Source organism: Ammospiza nelsoni, chromosome 7 (genome assembly GCF_027579445.1).
Source record: "Ammospiza nelsoni isolate bAmmNel1 chromosome 7, bAmmNel1.pri, whole genome shotgun sequence".
In the NCBI taxonomy this organism is placed as follows: Eukaryota; Metazoa; Chordata; class Aves; order Passeriformes; family Passerellidae; genus Ammospiza; species Ammospiza nelsoni.
In genome coordinates this window covers 1,645,236-1,657,379 of record NC_080639.1, presented here as the reverse complement: position 1 = coordinate 1,657,379, position 12,144 = coordinate 1,645,236, and the positions used below count along the sequence as shown (strand labels likewise).

The 12,144-nt window shown below is 46.3% G+C and overlaps 1 protein-coding gene across 3 annotated transcripts in view; it reads left to right on the top strand.

Moving 5' to 3' along the window:
- The window catches only part of AGAP1 (ArfGAP with GTPase domain, ankyrin repeat and PH domain 1), a 322,590-nt gene that overhangs the window by 97,267 nt on the left and 213,179 nt on the right, over positions 1-12,144 (top strand). For all 3 annotated transcript variants that reach the window (XM_059476344.1, XM_059476343.1, XM_059476341.1), the window contains exons 2-3: positions 5,260-5,318; positions 9,469-9,556. In XM_059476344.1, the coding sequence (XP_059332327.1) occupies positions 5,260-5,318; positions 9,469-9,556 (147 nt within the window). The remainder of the gene's footprint in view (positions 1-5,259; positions 5,319-9,468; positions 9,557-12,144) is intronic.

Below are 12,144 nucleotides of genomic sequence, written 5' to 3'. Positions count from 1 at the left end.
ATGAAAGATTTAAATCCTTTCATCCTGCAGAGGTATCTGCCCAGTGGTGAGGAAAGCCCTCACCACTCCTTTTGCCACTGGGTTTCCATCTGGATCAGAGGAAGAGAAAGCTCTGAGCCTCTCAGCTTCTTGCTTGTCAAGGGTGAGAGATTTGGGTGGAAAAAGGGGGCAGAACAAGGTCAGTGGAACAAGGCTGGTGATGGGCAGGATGTGCTGGCACTGCCCAGGGCTGGTTAATGTTGGGGCTGCCCAGGCTCTACTAAAAAAAAAAAAAAAAAAAATAGTAAACAACAGCCAAACTGTTCTGGCTGCTGGGGATTATCCTCAGGGATGGTCCCAGAGGGTGGAGAGGGTGCTGTAAATCTGACTGGCCCCAGCTTTTAGAACCTTTTCCTGACAGCTCCCCTCAGCTGCCTTGCTGCTGCTGATTAATTCACTTCACTGCCATGATTCCATGAGAGTAAATGGAATTAATTTAGGAGGAGGTTTCCAGTGTGAAAACTCAGGGATGGGATGAACCAGACTCGGGACAGCCAGGCCCTTGCTGGGGTCACTGCTGGGAAACATTTCTGGTTTTCATGCCTTCCCTCCCCTCTGCTGACCCATGGGTGCTGGGATTGGCCTTGACCCCATGTTCTCTCATTTGCATTGTTTTGCTGATATTTATTTGGATTTTAGTGGTCATTCCTGCATTTGAAGAAGTAGATTTTTCTGTGGGGAAATTCTAAGCAATATGGAATTTAAATATGGAATACTGGAACAGTCAGGCCTTGGGGTCAGCTGCTCTCCTGTGCCATGGGGTGCATGGACCTGGGCCAGATGGCCACCAAACCCCAGGATTCCCCCCCAGGAGGTGCTGCCCCATCCCTGGGAGTGTCCAGGGCCAGGTTGGACAGGGCTCCTGGGATATTGGAGGTGTCCCTGCCCATGGTGCAATGGATGGGCTTCAAGGTTGCTTCCAACCCCAAATTACACAGTGACCCTAAAACCCCCAAAGTGACCCCAAAACAGCAAACCCAAACCCCTAAACTGACCCAAAACCCCACATAGGGACCCCAAAACACCAAATCCAAACCTCAAACCCCTCATGGGGGTCTGGGATTCATGTGGTGGAACCAACATCTCAGTACTGGAATTAAGAAGGTTCCTCTGGGTGGGGCTGAGTCACTAAACTGAGGTTTTAAAATAGGTGAGGATCCTCTTGGGAGTTTGTGCTTTGCTTTAGGGGTTGAAATCAAACCAGAAGAATTGAGGAAAAAAAAAAAAAGAAGACTTCTGTTGTGGCAAAGTCAACTTTGTGAAGGAAATGCAGCTTCAATGGTCTTGGTGCACATTTTAAGAAGACACAAGTGACACCATGAATATTTGAAGCTTTTGATCAGTGGTGCAGAAATGAAAGGAGCAGCAGATGCAAGTGTGATTAATTATTGACAAAAGCCATTTCTTGCATGTGTGGAGGTTGAGTTCACTGGAATTCCAGGGCTGGGCAGTAATGCAAACAAGACCCCAGCTCATCAGCTTCATCCATGTGGTTCTGTTTATTATGCAAATCTCTTCCAATGAGTTTAATCAACTTGTGCTGGTGGGGGGTGGCAGCTTCAGCTTCAGAGGGTTTTTGTGGGCTCTGCTTGCTCCAGTTTGATGGATGCAGTGGTTCATGTTGTAGCTATAACTTAGTTTTATTTAGGAAAATAATCCCCAAACCTTTGTCATGTTATATCTGTGAGTGTTTGACCTTTTCACCTTGACTTCTAGGAATAAATCAGTTTTTCCTGAGATATTCCTACAAAGAATTGGGCAGAGGCTGCTTCCATGTCCATCCCAATGGTGGCACACAAACCTCACACTGCAGAATAGACCAGGTGCTGTTTTATGCCACATTCTGTGTTTGGCTGTGGTAATTCCTTCTAAACATGCCAGTGTAGAGCAATCTCATGGATCTCCTAACAGAAACAAGTTGGTTTTATTTTTTTAAAGGGCACTGGGAGACCTTATGTAAATTAACTGCAAATTGGGGATAACAGAAGTGGGAGATTTTAGTTAAAATTAGTTGGGTTGAGGTCAAGGTGTTTGGGTTTTATAATTTGTTTGGGTTTTTTTGGGCTTTTTTTGTTTAGTTGGTTTTATTTGTTTCTTTAACAGGCATATTTTGGCAATAAAATGGAATTTCAACCATTCTCAAGTATTTTGGATGCTCAAAACCTGTGTGGGGGCAGGAACTAAAGGCTTTAGTAAAAAAGGGGAAGGTGGCTTTGTCAAGAACTCTAGCGCCTTGTCAAGTGAATTTTATTTTATTTCTTATATTGGTAATTGGGACTAAAATGCACATACTGCCCACATTGAGGGTCCTTGAGATCTGATACAGTTTTGGAAGGTCCTGGTGTGGGATTTTGGTGCATTTTGATGAAGGAAGAACCAAGTAGGAGGAATAAATTCAAGACCTTGGGCTGGGTCATCCTTCCTCTCTGCAGCTGCCCACCTTGTGCTTTGTCTTTTGGCCTCTGTGCTTTTTGGGATTTCAGCTTTCATTGCCTCCCTGGTTTGTCCTTTTGGAAAGCACAGGTGTTCCAAAACAATATTTTAAAAGGTTTTTATTATAGAGAAAAGTGACAGGATTTGTGATGTTCTCGTTCCCCTTGTGCAGCTCCCCTTTGGCTTGGCAGGTTTCATTTTTGCAGATCTCCAAGTCAGCAGCAGTGATTTGCTCACTCACCATTCTTTAATCTTCCATGGTGATAAAATCCAGTGGTTCTCTTGCATGGAAGCTTGTTGACATTTGATGGGGAGCTGTCCCAGTTTGTTTCACACACCTAAACCTCCACAAGTCAGGGATAAGAGGCTGATGGTTTTCCTTGACTCCTGAGAGTCTGGAGCTGAGCTGGAACCTCCTCATCCCCTTCAGCCCTGGCTGCTCCTTCCCAAACCCACAGCAAACCATGGGAGCTGATGGTTTCCTGTTAGGGCAATGATATTTTTCCCCCAGTACCCACTCTAAAGCTCCCATCCCATTGCTCCCTGTCTGGGCAAACATTCCTCCCCCAGGAAGGCAGGAGAACATCCCAGACCAGCTGTGGAATGGAGTGCCTCAATCATTCCCATTTCCCAAATGGAAACTGCTGCTGCTTCTGTCCCCATCTCAAGTTCTGGGTGTGCTACAGAAAGGTTTTCCTTTTCCTTTTCCTTTTCCTTTTCCTTTTCCTTTTCCTTTTCCTTTTCCTTTTCCTTTTCCTTTTCCTTTTCCTTTTCCTTTTCCTTTTCCTTTTCCTTTTCCTTTTCCTTTTCCTTTTCCTTTTCCCTTTCCCCTTTCCTTTTCCCCTTTCCTTTTCCTTTCCTTCCATTTTCCCCTTTCCTTTTCCTTTCCTTCCATTTTCCCTTTCCCATTCCCATTTTTGATCCAGTGGGAGTTGAGGCCATGGAACAGGAGCTGCATGAGCACAGGGTCTTCTCTTGCACCTGCAATGCCAAAGGTTAAACCCAATTTTACTCTGGGCTTTGCTTTTCCTTCCCCTGCCCCTGAGTGTGTGGGAGGCAGCTCATACCTGCACCAAAATACTGATTATTCTACCTGTGTTCTCATACAGGGTTTATTCACAGCTGGAATATAATGGGGTGTGTTAGGTAAAACTGGAGGAGGATTCCTCATTCCTGCCTAAGAGATCTTTTTGGGCTGTTGAGGCAAAAGCAATATATTTAATGGAGAAAGAGTGGAAAACACAAGTTTGCTTTGTGATTGTTTTTAGGTGGGTGCTGGGAGAGCTTGGATGGTTTCTAGAGTCAGTGAGGGTCATGTGTGGAGTAGGAAATTGCCTCCAATTTCTTTACTCTCCAGATGGAAAGAATCAAATGGAACAGCCTGGTCCTGCTGCTGATGGGTGCATTGGAGGGGAAGCAGTGGCTGGCAGGACCCTGAGAGGGTTGTTTAAACCCAGGGTGGTTTTAACCTTGCAGCTCTCGTCTCATGTGGGCTCAGGGGCTGATTGGAGCACCAGGAACCTCAGTGCTGCTCCATTTCTGTGGGCTTGGAGCTGATCTGCTCTGCAGGAGCATCCTGTGCAGCACAGGTTGTGCAGGGGTTAAATCAGCACCCACACAGGGTTTGTAGCACAAACATCACTCTCTGTTTGCTTACAGCTGACCAGGCCTTTATGGAAGGAACTAAATGATAAATGTTTTTAAATACAGAAAAATGGAGCCTTATTTCTGTTCTTTGGTGTGGAATTGTCAGTGAGGCAGGAGCCAGGTGTAGCCCAAAGAGCTCAATTTCTGTGATAAACCTGCCTTTCTTCAAGGAATCAACCCCTGCCACAAGTAGTTTTTAATTAATTTTGTAGTAAATGGCTCTGTGGTTTATTTCTGCCTAGATCATACTCCTGAAAAAATGGTGTGTTTGAGGAATAAAAAGAGATTTTCCCCTGCCTGAGCAGGGCTGTTCCCACTGACTGTGGCTGCTGCAGCTGCTGACATGAAATCTGATGTGCAGCAGGAAATAACAGGTTTCAGAGCCAGCAGATTTCCTGATTTACGTGGGGGGAGAAGTGACTGCAGCTGCAGTGGGGACATGACTGTGACAAACGCAGGGCTTTTCCTGTGCATGGGAAATGGTTTGACCAGGTACTGTGCTGGTGTTCACAGGGGTTCTTGGATGAGGGAAGAGACGAGGATCTGACTCCATGTTTCAGAAGGCTTCATTTATTATTTTATTAGATATATTACATTAAAACTGTACTAAAAGAATAGAAGAAAAGGTTTCATCTCAGAAGGCTAGTTAAGCTAAGAAGGAATGGTAACAAAGGCAGCTGTCTTGGACTCTCCAAGCCAGCTGACTGTGATTGGCCATTAATTAGAAACAAGCACATGAGGCCAATCCCAGATGCACCTGTTGCATTCCACAGCAGCAGATAATCAATGTTTACATTTTGTTCCTGAGGCCTCTCAGATTCTCAGGAGGAAAAATCCTAAGGGAATGATTTTCCATAAATGATGTCTGTGACAATGTACACACTGAGAGCCTTTGCTCTAACTGGAGTGAGTTTGAGCTCTGGGATGATGTGGGAGCACCTGCTGCCGGCAGCAGATCCATGCAGAATGGGAATTTTTGGGATTTTTATACAATTTCCCTGGTTTTTGTCACATTGGACTGTCACCATCTCAGGAATCAGACCTTTGGTCTCACATTCCTGAAGCTGTGGAATGAAATTGTGTGCAGCAGAGCATGAAATGTCATTATCCTGATGTTGGGAATGTTCTCCTCTTCCACAGATGCCTTTGTGAACAGCCAGGAATGGACCCTGAGCCGCTCTGTGCCCGAGCTGAAAGTGGTGAGTTTGTGTTTGCTCCTGCCTGAGACATGCTGGGAATGTCACACAGTGCTGGGGACCTCCCAGGCTTCACTCCAGCTGCTGCTGGGGCAAAATGTAAAAATCAGTTTAATAAGTAAAGGATTTTTCCTGTAAATATCTATTATAGACTCAGAAGGCTTGGGATTGGGAGGGACCTCAAAGCTTGTCCCATTCCAGGGACACCTCCCACTGTCCCAGGCTGCTCCAAGCCCACTCTAGCCTGACCCTGAACACTTCCAGGGCTGAGCCTCTCTTTATCTATATTCAATATTCATTTTATTCATACTTGAGAGATCTCTCAGTGTTTTATTACTGCTGGAATTTGTTCTGCTCCATGAACCCGCTTTCAGGGGGGATCCTCTCAGCAGGGAAGTCTTAGGAGGGCAGTGGAAGTTAGCAGCTGACATGTAAAGCTCATTTCATCTCCCCATTATAAGTTTCCATGATTTCAAGGAGCAAATGTCTGTTCTCCCTCTCTTTAAAGAATTTAAAGCTTTTCCCAAAATCTGAGTTGACAGTAGTGTTTTGTGGAGGTGAGAGAATCTGCAAGGCCACACTTAGCAGGGTAAATGCACTTTTATTAAAGGCATTTTAATGGCAGCAGCATCCTCACAACTGCAGTTGTGTGGCTGCTTTGAAAGGTGAGTGCAGGAAAAACCTGGCAGTCAGTGGATGTGATTCCCTAATTCAGGAAGGGTCTCCAGGTTTTGTTAAAGAGATGGTGTCATTTGGAAGGCCCAAAATACAGTGAAAAACTAGGAATTCAGGATTGGGAGTAGCTGGCTTCTCCTGGGTTTCCTTGCCCATCCCTTCCCCTCCTCTGAGCCCTGCTAATTCACAGCACCCCCAAGGAAACTGGGAATTGCAGGTGAGAGCAGAGCTGCAGGCACTCCATGCTGGGATTCAGGGCACAAACCATTGCTGAGCACCAGCTGATGGTCTCAGGGTACATTTTCCTCTTGTGCCAGCCTGGCTGCACCATGTGAGAGTTCCCTTGGGTGTCCTGCCCCTGACCTGTCTGAGCAGGGCTGGGAAATTCCAGATTTCAGCTGTGTGGCTGCTGCAGAGAATGGATTTGCAGTGGTCAGCGTGCCACGGGAGCTGCCCAAGGGGAAAAGCACAACTGCTGCTGTTACAAAAATAATAATTTGATTATAGCCCTGCAAGTGATGGCAGCCAGCAGCAGCAGCTGTGCCTGTGAGCTTGTGCTCCAAGAGGAAGGGTAAATCAGGAAGCCCAGCTGAAATCTGCTCTGCCTTTCCTGCACATCTGCCCTTGGGGAAGGCTTGGGGCTGTGAGTGCCCCCTGCCATTCCCTCGCTTCGGCCTCATCCTGGGTGCTCCAGGGGCTGAGGAACACCAGGGCCATGGTAAAGGGAGAGGTTGTCCTCCTGTACAGGCTGGGAGGTCCTTAATTGGATTGTTGTTGTTATTTATCTTTGACTTATTTCTAGAGTGGCTGTGTTGTACCCTTTTTTTTTTTTTTTAAAGGGAACAGAAACTGGCTCTGGGAGAGCAGAGAGAGCCCCCAGGGCTGCAATAAAGGAAGGAGCTATTTCTCAGTGTGCCTCTGAGGAAAGAACAGCAGTCTTTGCCTCCTTTCTTTAGCTTGGTTTCCTTCCAGTGCTCAGAAGGACATTCAAGGCCACCTTGGAGGGGCTTGGAGCAGCCTGGGATAGTGGGAGGTGTCCCTGCCCATGGCAGGGGGAGGGATGGGATGGGCTTGGAGGTCCCTTCCAGCCCAAACCAGTCTGGGATTCTGTAACTGGTTCCTGCTGATCCAGCACTTGGGTTTTACTTATGGGTTTTGATGCTTTTATTGTGGCCAAGAGCTTGGTGAGACCTCTGCCTTTGGTGTTCCTGGGTTCTGTTTGTTCAAATATTAAATGAGGATGTGTTAGGCAGGATAAACATGAGAGATTGTTGAATAAAATCACCAAATTTCTTGCAGAAAGATCTGCCAAGTGCAGTCAGGCTCCTCTCCTGGACAGCTTTAAAATGCCAAGTGCCATCAGTACAGTTTCTGATTTTCCCCACCAGGCTTTAGGAGGTTTGGGCAAAGTGGCTGGGGTTTGTTTTACAGCATGTCTGGCACATGGAAATAAATGATTCAGTGTTGCACAAGTCACAACTGAAAAGAGCAGTGAGTTGGAGCTGAATTTTCTCCTCCCTGAGCTGGGTTAGGGTGGTATTTTTGTTCCCTAACATGCTTGTCATAACTTGGTGCATTTCAGACATATCCATAAATAAATGGAGATGACTGGGATTGTTTGTGTGTAAAGCAGGGAGAGAGGAATATGACTGCTGTGAAAACAGGCTGGCATTTTTGTCATGCTGTGGGGGATCAGCCTTAAAGCAAATATTAATGCTGACAGAGAAACTGTATCAGAAGTCAGATTTTTTTTCCCAGTGTGGAATTTATTGCTCCTACTTTGTAGCAATGTGTCACAGAACCTGAAGTGCTGTCAAATGGTATGACCTGGTATGACCTTTGGGATATTAAAAACAATTATTATATAAAATTGTGCTCTTGAATCTTTTGATGTCTTTTAAATTTTGAGGGTCTCTGGACAGAACAAGACATCCCAGCCATGGGATGTTGCCTCTGAGTGGACCCCCAGGTTGATGCTGTTCTGTTCACCCTGCCAGTTACAGTTTTGGCACGGGTGTACTAGAAAATGAAATTAATTTCCATCCACACAAGGCTAATCACTTTAAGTGAAGGTTTTACTGGAAAATTGTTGTCTTGGCCACATGTGTAGACCATGAAAAACACAGTTCAGCTTTCACACACTAAAATAACTGTTTTTCAGTGGTGAATCCTGACTGGTGGGGACTTTGTACATTGTTGTAGGCAAAAAAAAGAAAAAAGGAAGGAGCTTCTCCTTGGGAAGCTTTGTGTGGAAGGGGAGCTGGTGTCACTTTGGGGACGAGAGGAGGTGCCAGGGCCAAGCTGTTTGCTCACCCTCAGCTCTCAGTGGGTCTGTGGTGTGAGGGGGAGTAGACAGATGTACTGCAGCCCATGGGCATGTAATGGAGGGAAAAGGCATTAATGGGAGAGGTTGCTGCATGTCCTGGGGGTGAGGGCCTCGTGCTGGAGATGTCATTTTCTCCCTGTGACTCATCCCAGCATCCCTCCCTCCGCCCCCTGCTGCCCACGCTGTGGGAGCAGCCCCAGGCTGGGGGAATTCGGGGTGCCAGCACACCTGGCTGGGTCCCACCAAGCCAGCTTTGATCAGGGGGGTGCTGTCCTGCCAGCTGGGGCTGAGAAGATGGGATGGGGTGAGAAGTTGGGGTAGGTGGGGAATGTGCAGCTCGTGGCTGCTGCCTCGGGCCCTTTGGCAATCCAGGCAGATCAGCAGAGTTCATCTTCTCTCCAGGGACCTTCTGTTCTGAACCTCTGGTGAGGGTCAAGTAAACAGCAGAGAGCAGAGCAGGCTGGGCTTGTTTCAGAGGGCGAGAGAAGCTTCCATCACCTCCCTCCCCCAAGAAGGGAGCAGGGTGTCCTCAGCTCCGTGCTCCCCTTTAAAGGCACGAACCCCAAATCTCCTCAAGCCATTGGGCTTTGAGCACCTCCAGGAAGAAAACTCTCTGGGGTTGGGCTGAAATAATTCCCTGGGAGGGTGGGGAGGCCCTGGCACAGGGTGGCCCATCCCTGCAGTGTCCAAGGCCAGGCTGGGCAGGGTTTGGAGCACCCTGGGGTGGTGGAACAAGGTGATCTCTCAGGTCCTCCCACCCAAACCACTGCTGTTCATAACCTCACCCTCATTAAACCCTACACTCCTAACCATCCTGGCTATCTTCTCAGCAGCCCTAGGAGGGTGAATCAACCAAACACAAATTGAAAAATCCTAGCTTTTTCTTCCATCTCCCACCTAGGCTGAATAGCAATCATTATTATCTACAACCCTAAACTTACCCTCCTCAACTTCTACCTAAATGCTGTAATAACTGCAACCGGCTTCCTCACACTAAACACAATCAAAGTTTATTTATCTCTGGGCACATTTTGCTCTGTGTCTGTTGCTTGAGGTGTTATTCCACGTGAAGATTTTGCCAGAAGACACAACTTTTTGCAGGGATGGCTTGCAGCTGAGTTCTTTGTTGCTTTCTTTCCGTGTTGCACGCAGGGGATCGTGGGGAACCTGGCGAGCGGGAAGTCGGCGCTGGTGCACCGCTACCTGACCGGCACCTATGTCCAGGAGGAGTCACCTGAAGGTACGTGCATCCACAGCTCCCAGCCTGCTTTCCCCCCACAATCCACATCCTTGCTCATTTTTGATCATGCAGAAATGATTAAAAAAAAATCCCATGTGCTATTCAAAATGCATGGGGATTTTTGCTTTAACATTCTCCAGAGCGGGCTAAGTATGCACAATAAAATTGTGGATTTTCCATCCTTTAAATACTTTGCTTTGCATCCTTTAAATACTTTGGCCCCCAGTGAGTGTCCATGTGGGAATTAGTCCTGATGGAGAGGAGTTGGCTGCTCTCAGTAGTGCTGCTGCTTTCACTTGGGCTGTTGAAAGCCACAGTTACTGTCTGTAGTGGTGGGTTTCCTGTTAGGAGAATAAAAATCTTCACCTAAAAATGTGTAACTTACTTATTGTTTAATTTAATAAATATTTGTGGTTTTTTAAAAATGTTTTTATGGCATAGAAAATTAATTTGTACGCTGTAGTGTTTAACATTAATCCCAGTTTATAGCTTGAAATAAAAAATTGTCACAGTACCTTATCGAGGTTTATCTTACAGTAAATACTTTTTTGATTATTTTTCTTTATCTGTTCTCCTTATGAACTTTTAAATCCAACTCTGAGACACTGAATTTCTGGTTCCTTCTTTCCCTTACTGGCTGTTCCCTTCTTTGCAGATATGGATGCAGGTAACTATACATTGTCTTCATGGCAGCTCTGGTTTGGAAGGGCCAGATGGTGGTTTCTGTACTAGAGCGTTTTCCCCCTTGTTTTGTGTATCATTTTGAGTTGTTCCCTTTTGATTTCAAATCACTGTTGTTGTCTCTTCAGCAGTAGTTTGTAGTTTCATGCATCTCTGATAACATTTGTTTCTAATTAACTCTTACCACAGGAAGCTGGTTCAGCTTGGTAGTTGACATTTTAACAGCCTGGGATTGCAGTTAAAATGGGAGGAGAGGGGAAGGGAGGGATGGACAAGGAATTTTCCTGTGGAGCTGCACTGACACTGAGCTCCTGCAGTGTGTAAGTTTGCCCTGAATGCTTTTGCTGGTTTGTAGCTAGGGCTGACAATAATAATTGATGGTAGCAATTGAGGCTGTGCACAGAAGTGTGTGTGGATCCTCTTGTGGATGCTGATAGTGAGAAATGCTGACAGAGGCTGCAGAGGCACTGAGTGCAGCAAATCTTCAGCAAAAATCACTGTCTTGACAGATCTCTTCCTCCACTTCATGAACAGAGGATATTTGGTTATGTTTTTGGGTTTTTTTTTCCCTTGGAAGATTCAAATCTCCTGACTGTTGACAGGGCTAGCCCTCCTCTCCTCCTGAAGGATGAATATTTTAGGTGATATTCCTTGGGAGTGTTGCCATCTGTCCCCTTTGTCTTGAAGGATTTTTATTTACAGTGCTGCAGTGACGTTGGGACTGTTTTTCCTGCAAGGAGTAGATGACAAAAGCTGTGTCAAATCATTTCTGTGCACATAAGTGTGCCTGACAAGCCTCACTAATGACACTGTTGCATTTCATTAACAGGAGGAAAACTGGAATAATTAAGAGCTCTGATTTGCCTTGTGAGGGATCAGGTCAAGGTTTCCAATCAAGTCAGCATGAAAGGAAATTCAACCCACATAAATTACCCTCAGTAAACATCTGCAGGGGGGATTTGTGTTTTACTTCTCTGTCAGAGAATCACAGGAGCACAGAGAGGTTTGGGTTGGAATGGCCTTTGAAGCTCACTCTGTTCCACCCCTGCCATGGGCAGGGACACTTTCCACTATCCCAGGGTGCTCCAAGCCCCCTCCAACCTGGTCCTGAGCACTTTTAGGTCCTTCAAACAAGTCCCTAGAAAATCCTTCGTGCTGGAGACCCTTGTGGATCCTCCCCTCTCTCCTTTCCTGAGGGACTATAAATGTGTCAGGCTGTTAAATTGGATAAAGAAGAGGATGCATGTCGGATGTGAAGGTGTCAGCTGCTTGATCAGTTAAGGAAAACCTGAGTTTACTGGCTTGGAATGGCTTCCTAACAGCTAAATTTAACAGGCATCATAAAATCAGTGCCTAATGGGTGAGGTGATGGATATTTGCTTCATGTGCAAGTGGTGATTAGGGCCAGGGGCTGCTATTTCTGCTTTCCTCTGCCTCTAAATGGCTGCAATTACCAGGAAACCTGCCCTGCATCCACATCTCCTGCAGGCCTTGAGGGCTCCAGCATCCCAGGAAATGAATTTGAGCCGTGTAAAGGTGGTTTCAGGTTTCCTTCAGCTCTCCCAGTGAGAGATTTCTCTGTGCCCATCACCACCTCCCCACCAGGAGGAGGAACCTGCACCTCACCCTGCACTTCTCTCTCACTGCCTGCCCCAGTTTTGATTTCTGCTCAGAACTTTTCAGTCCCTCTTGTGTTTGCAACTTGCAAACCTTTGTTTTCTCAAAGAATAAGTTTTTAGAAGGAAGAAAAAGGGCCTTGAGAGTTTTCCTTTGCATATTTAACACACACTCAGCTGTGCTGCTGAGTGACACGTTTTAAATCAGATGTAAGAAAAGCAGCAATGTGTTACCCTGCTGTCAGGGGGGAATTTCAGTACTCTGGGACTTTTCTGTGATGATACAAGAAA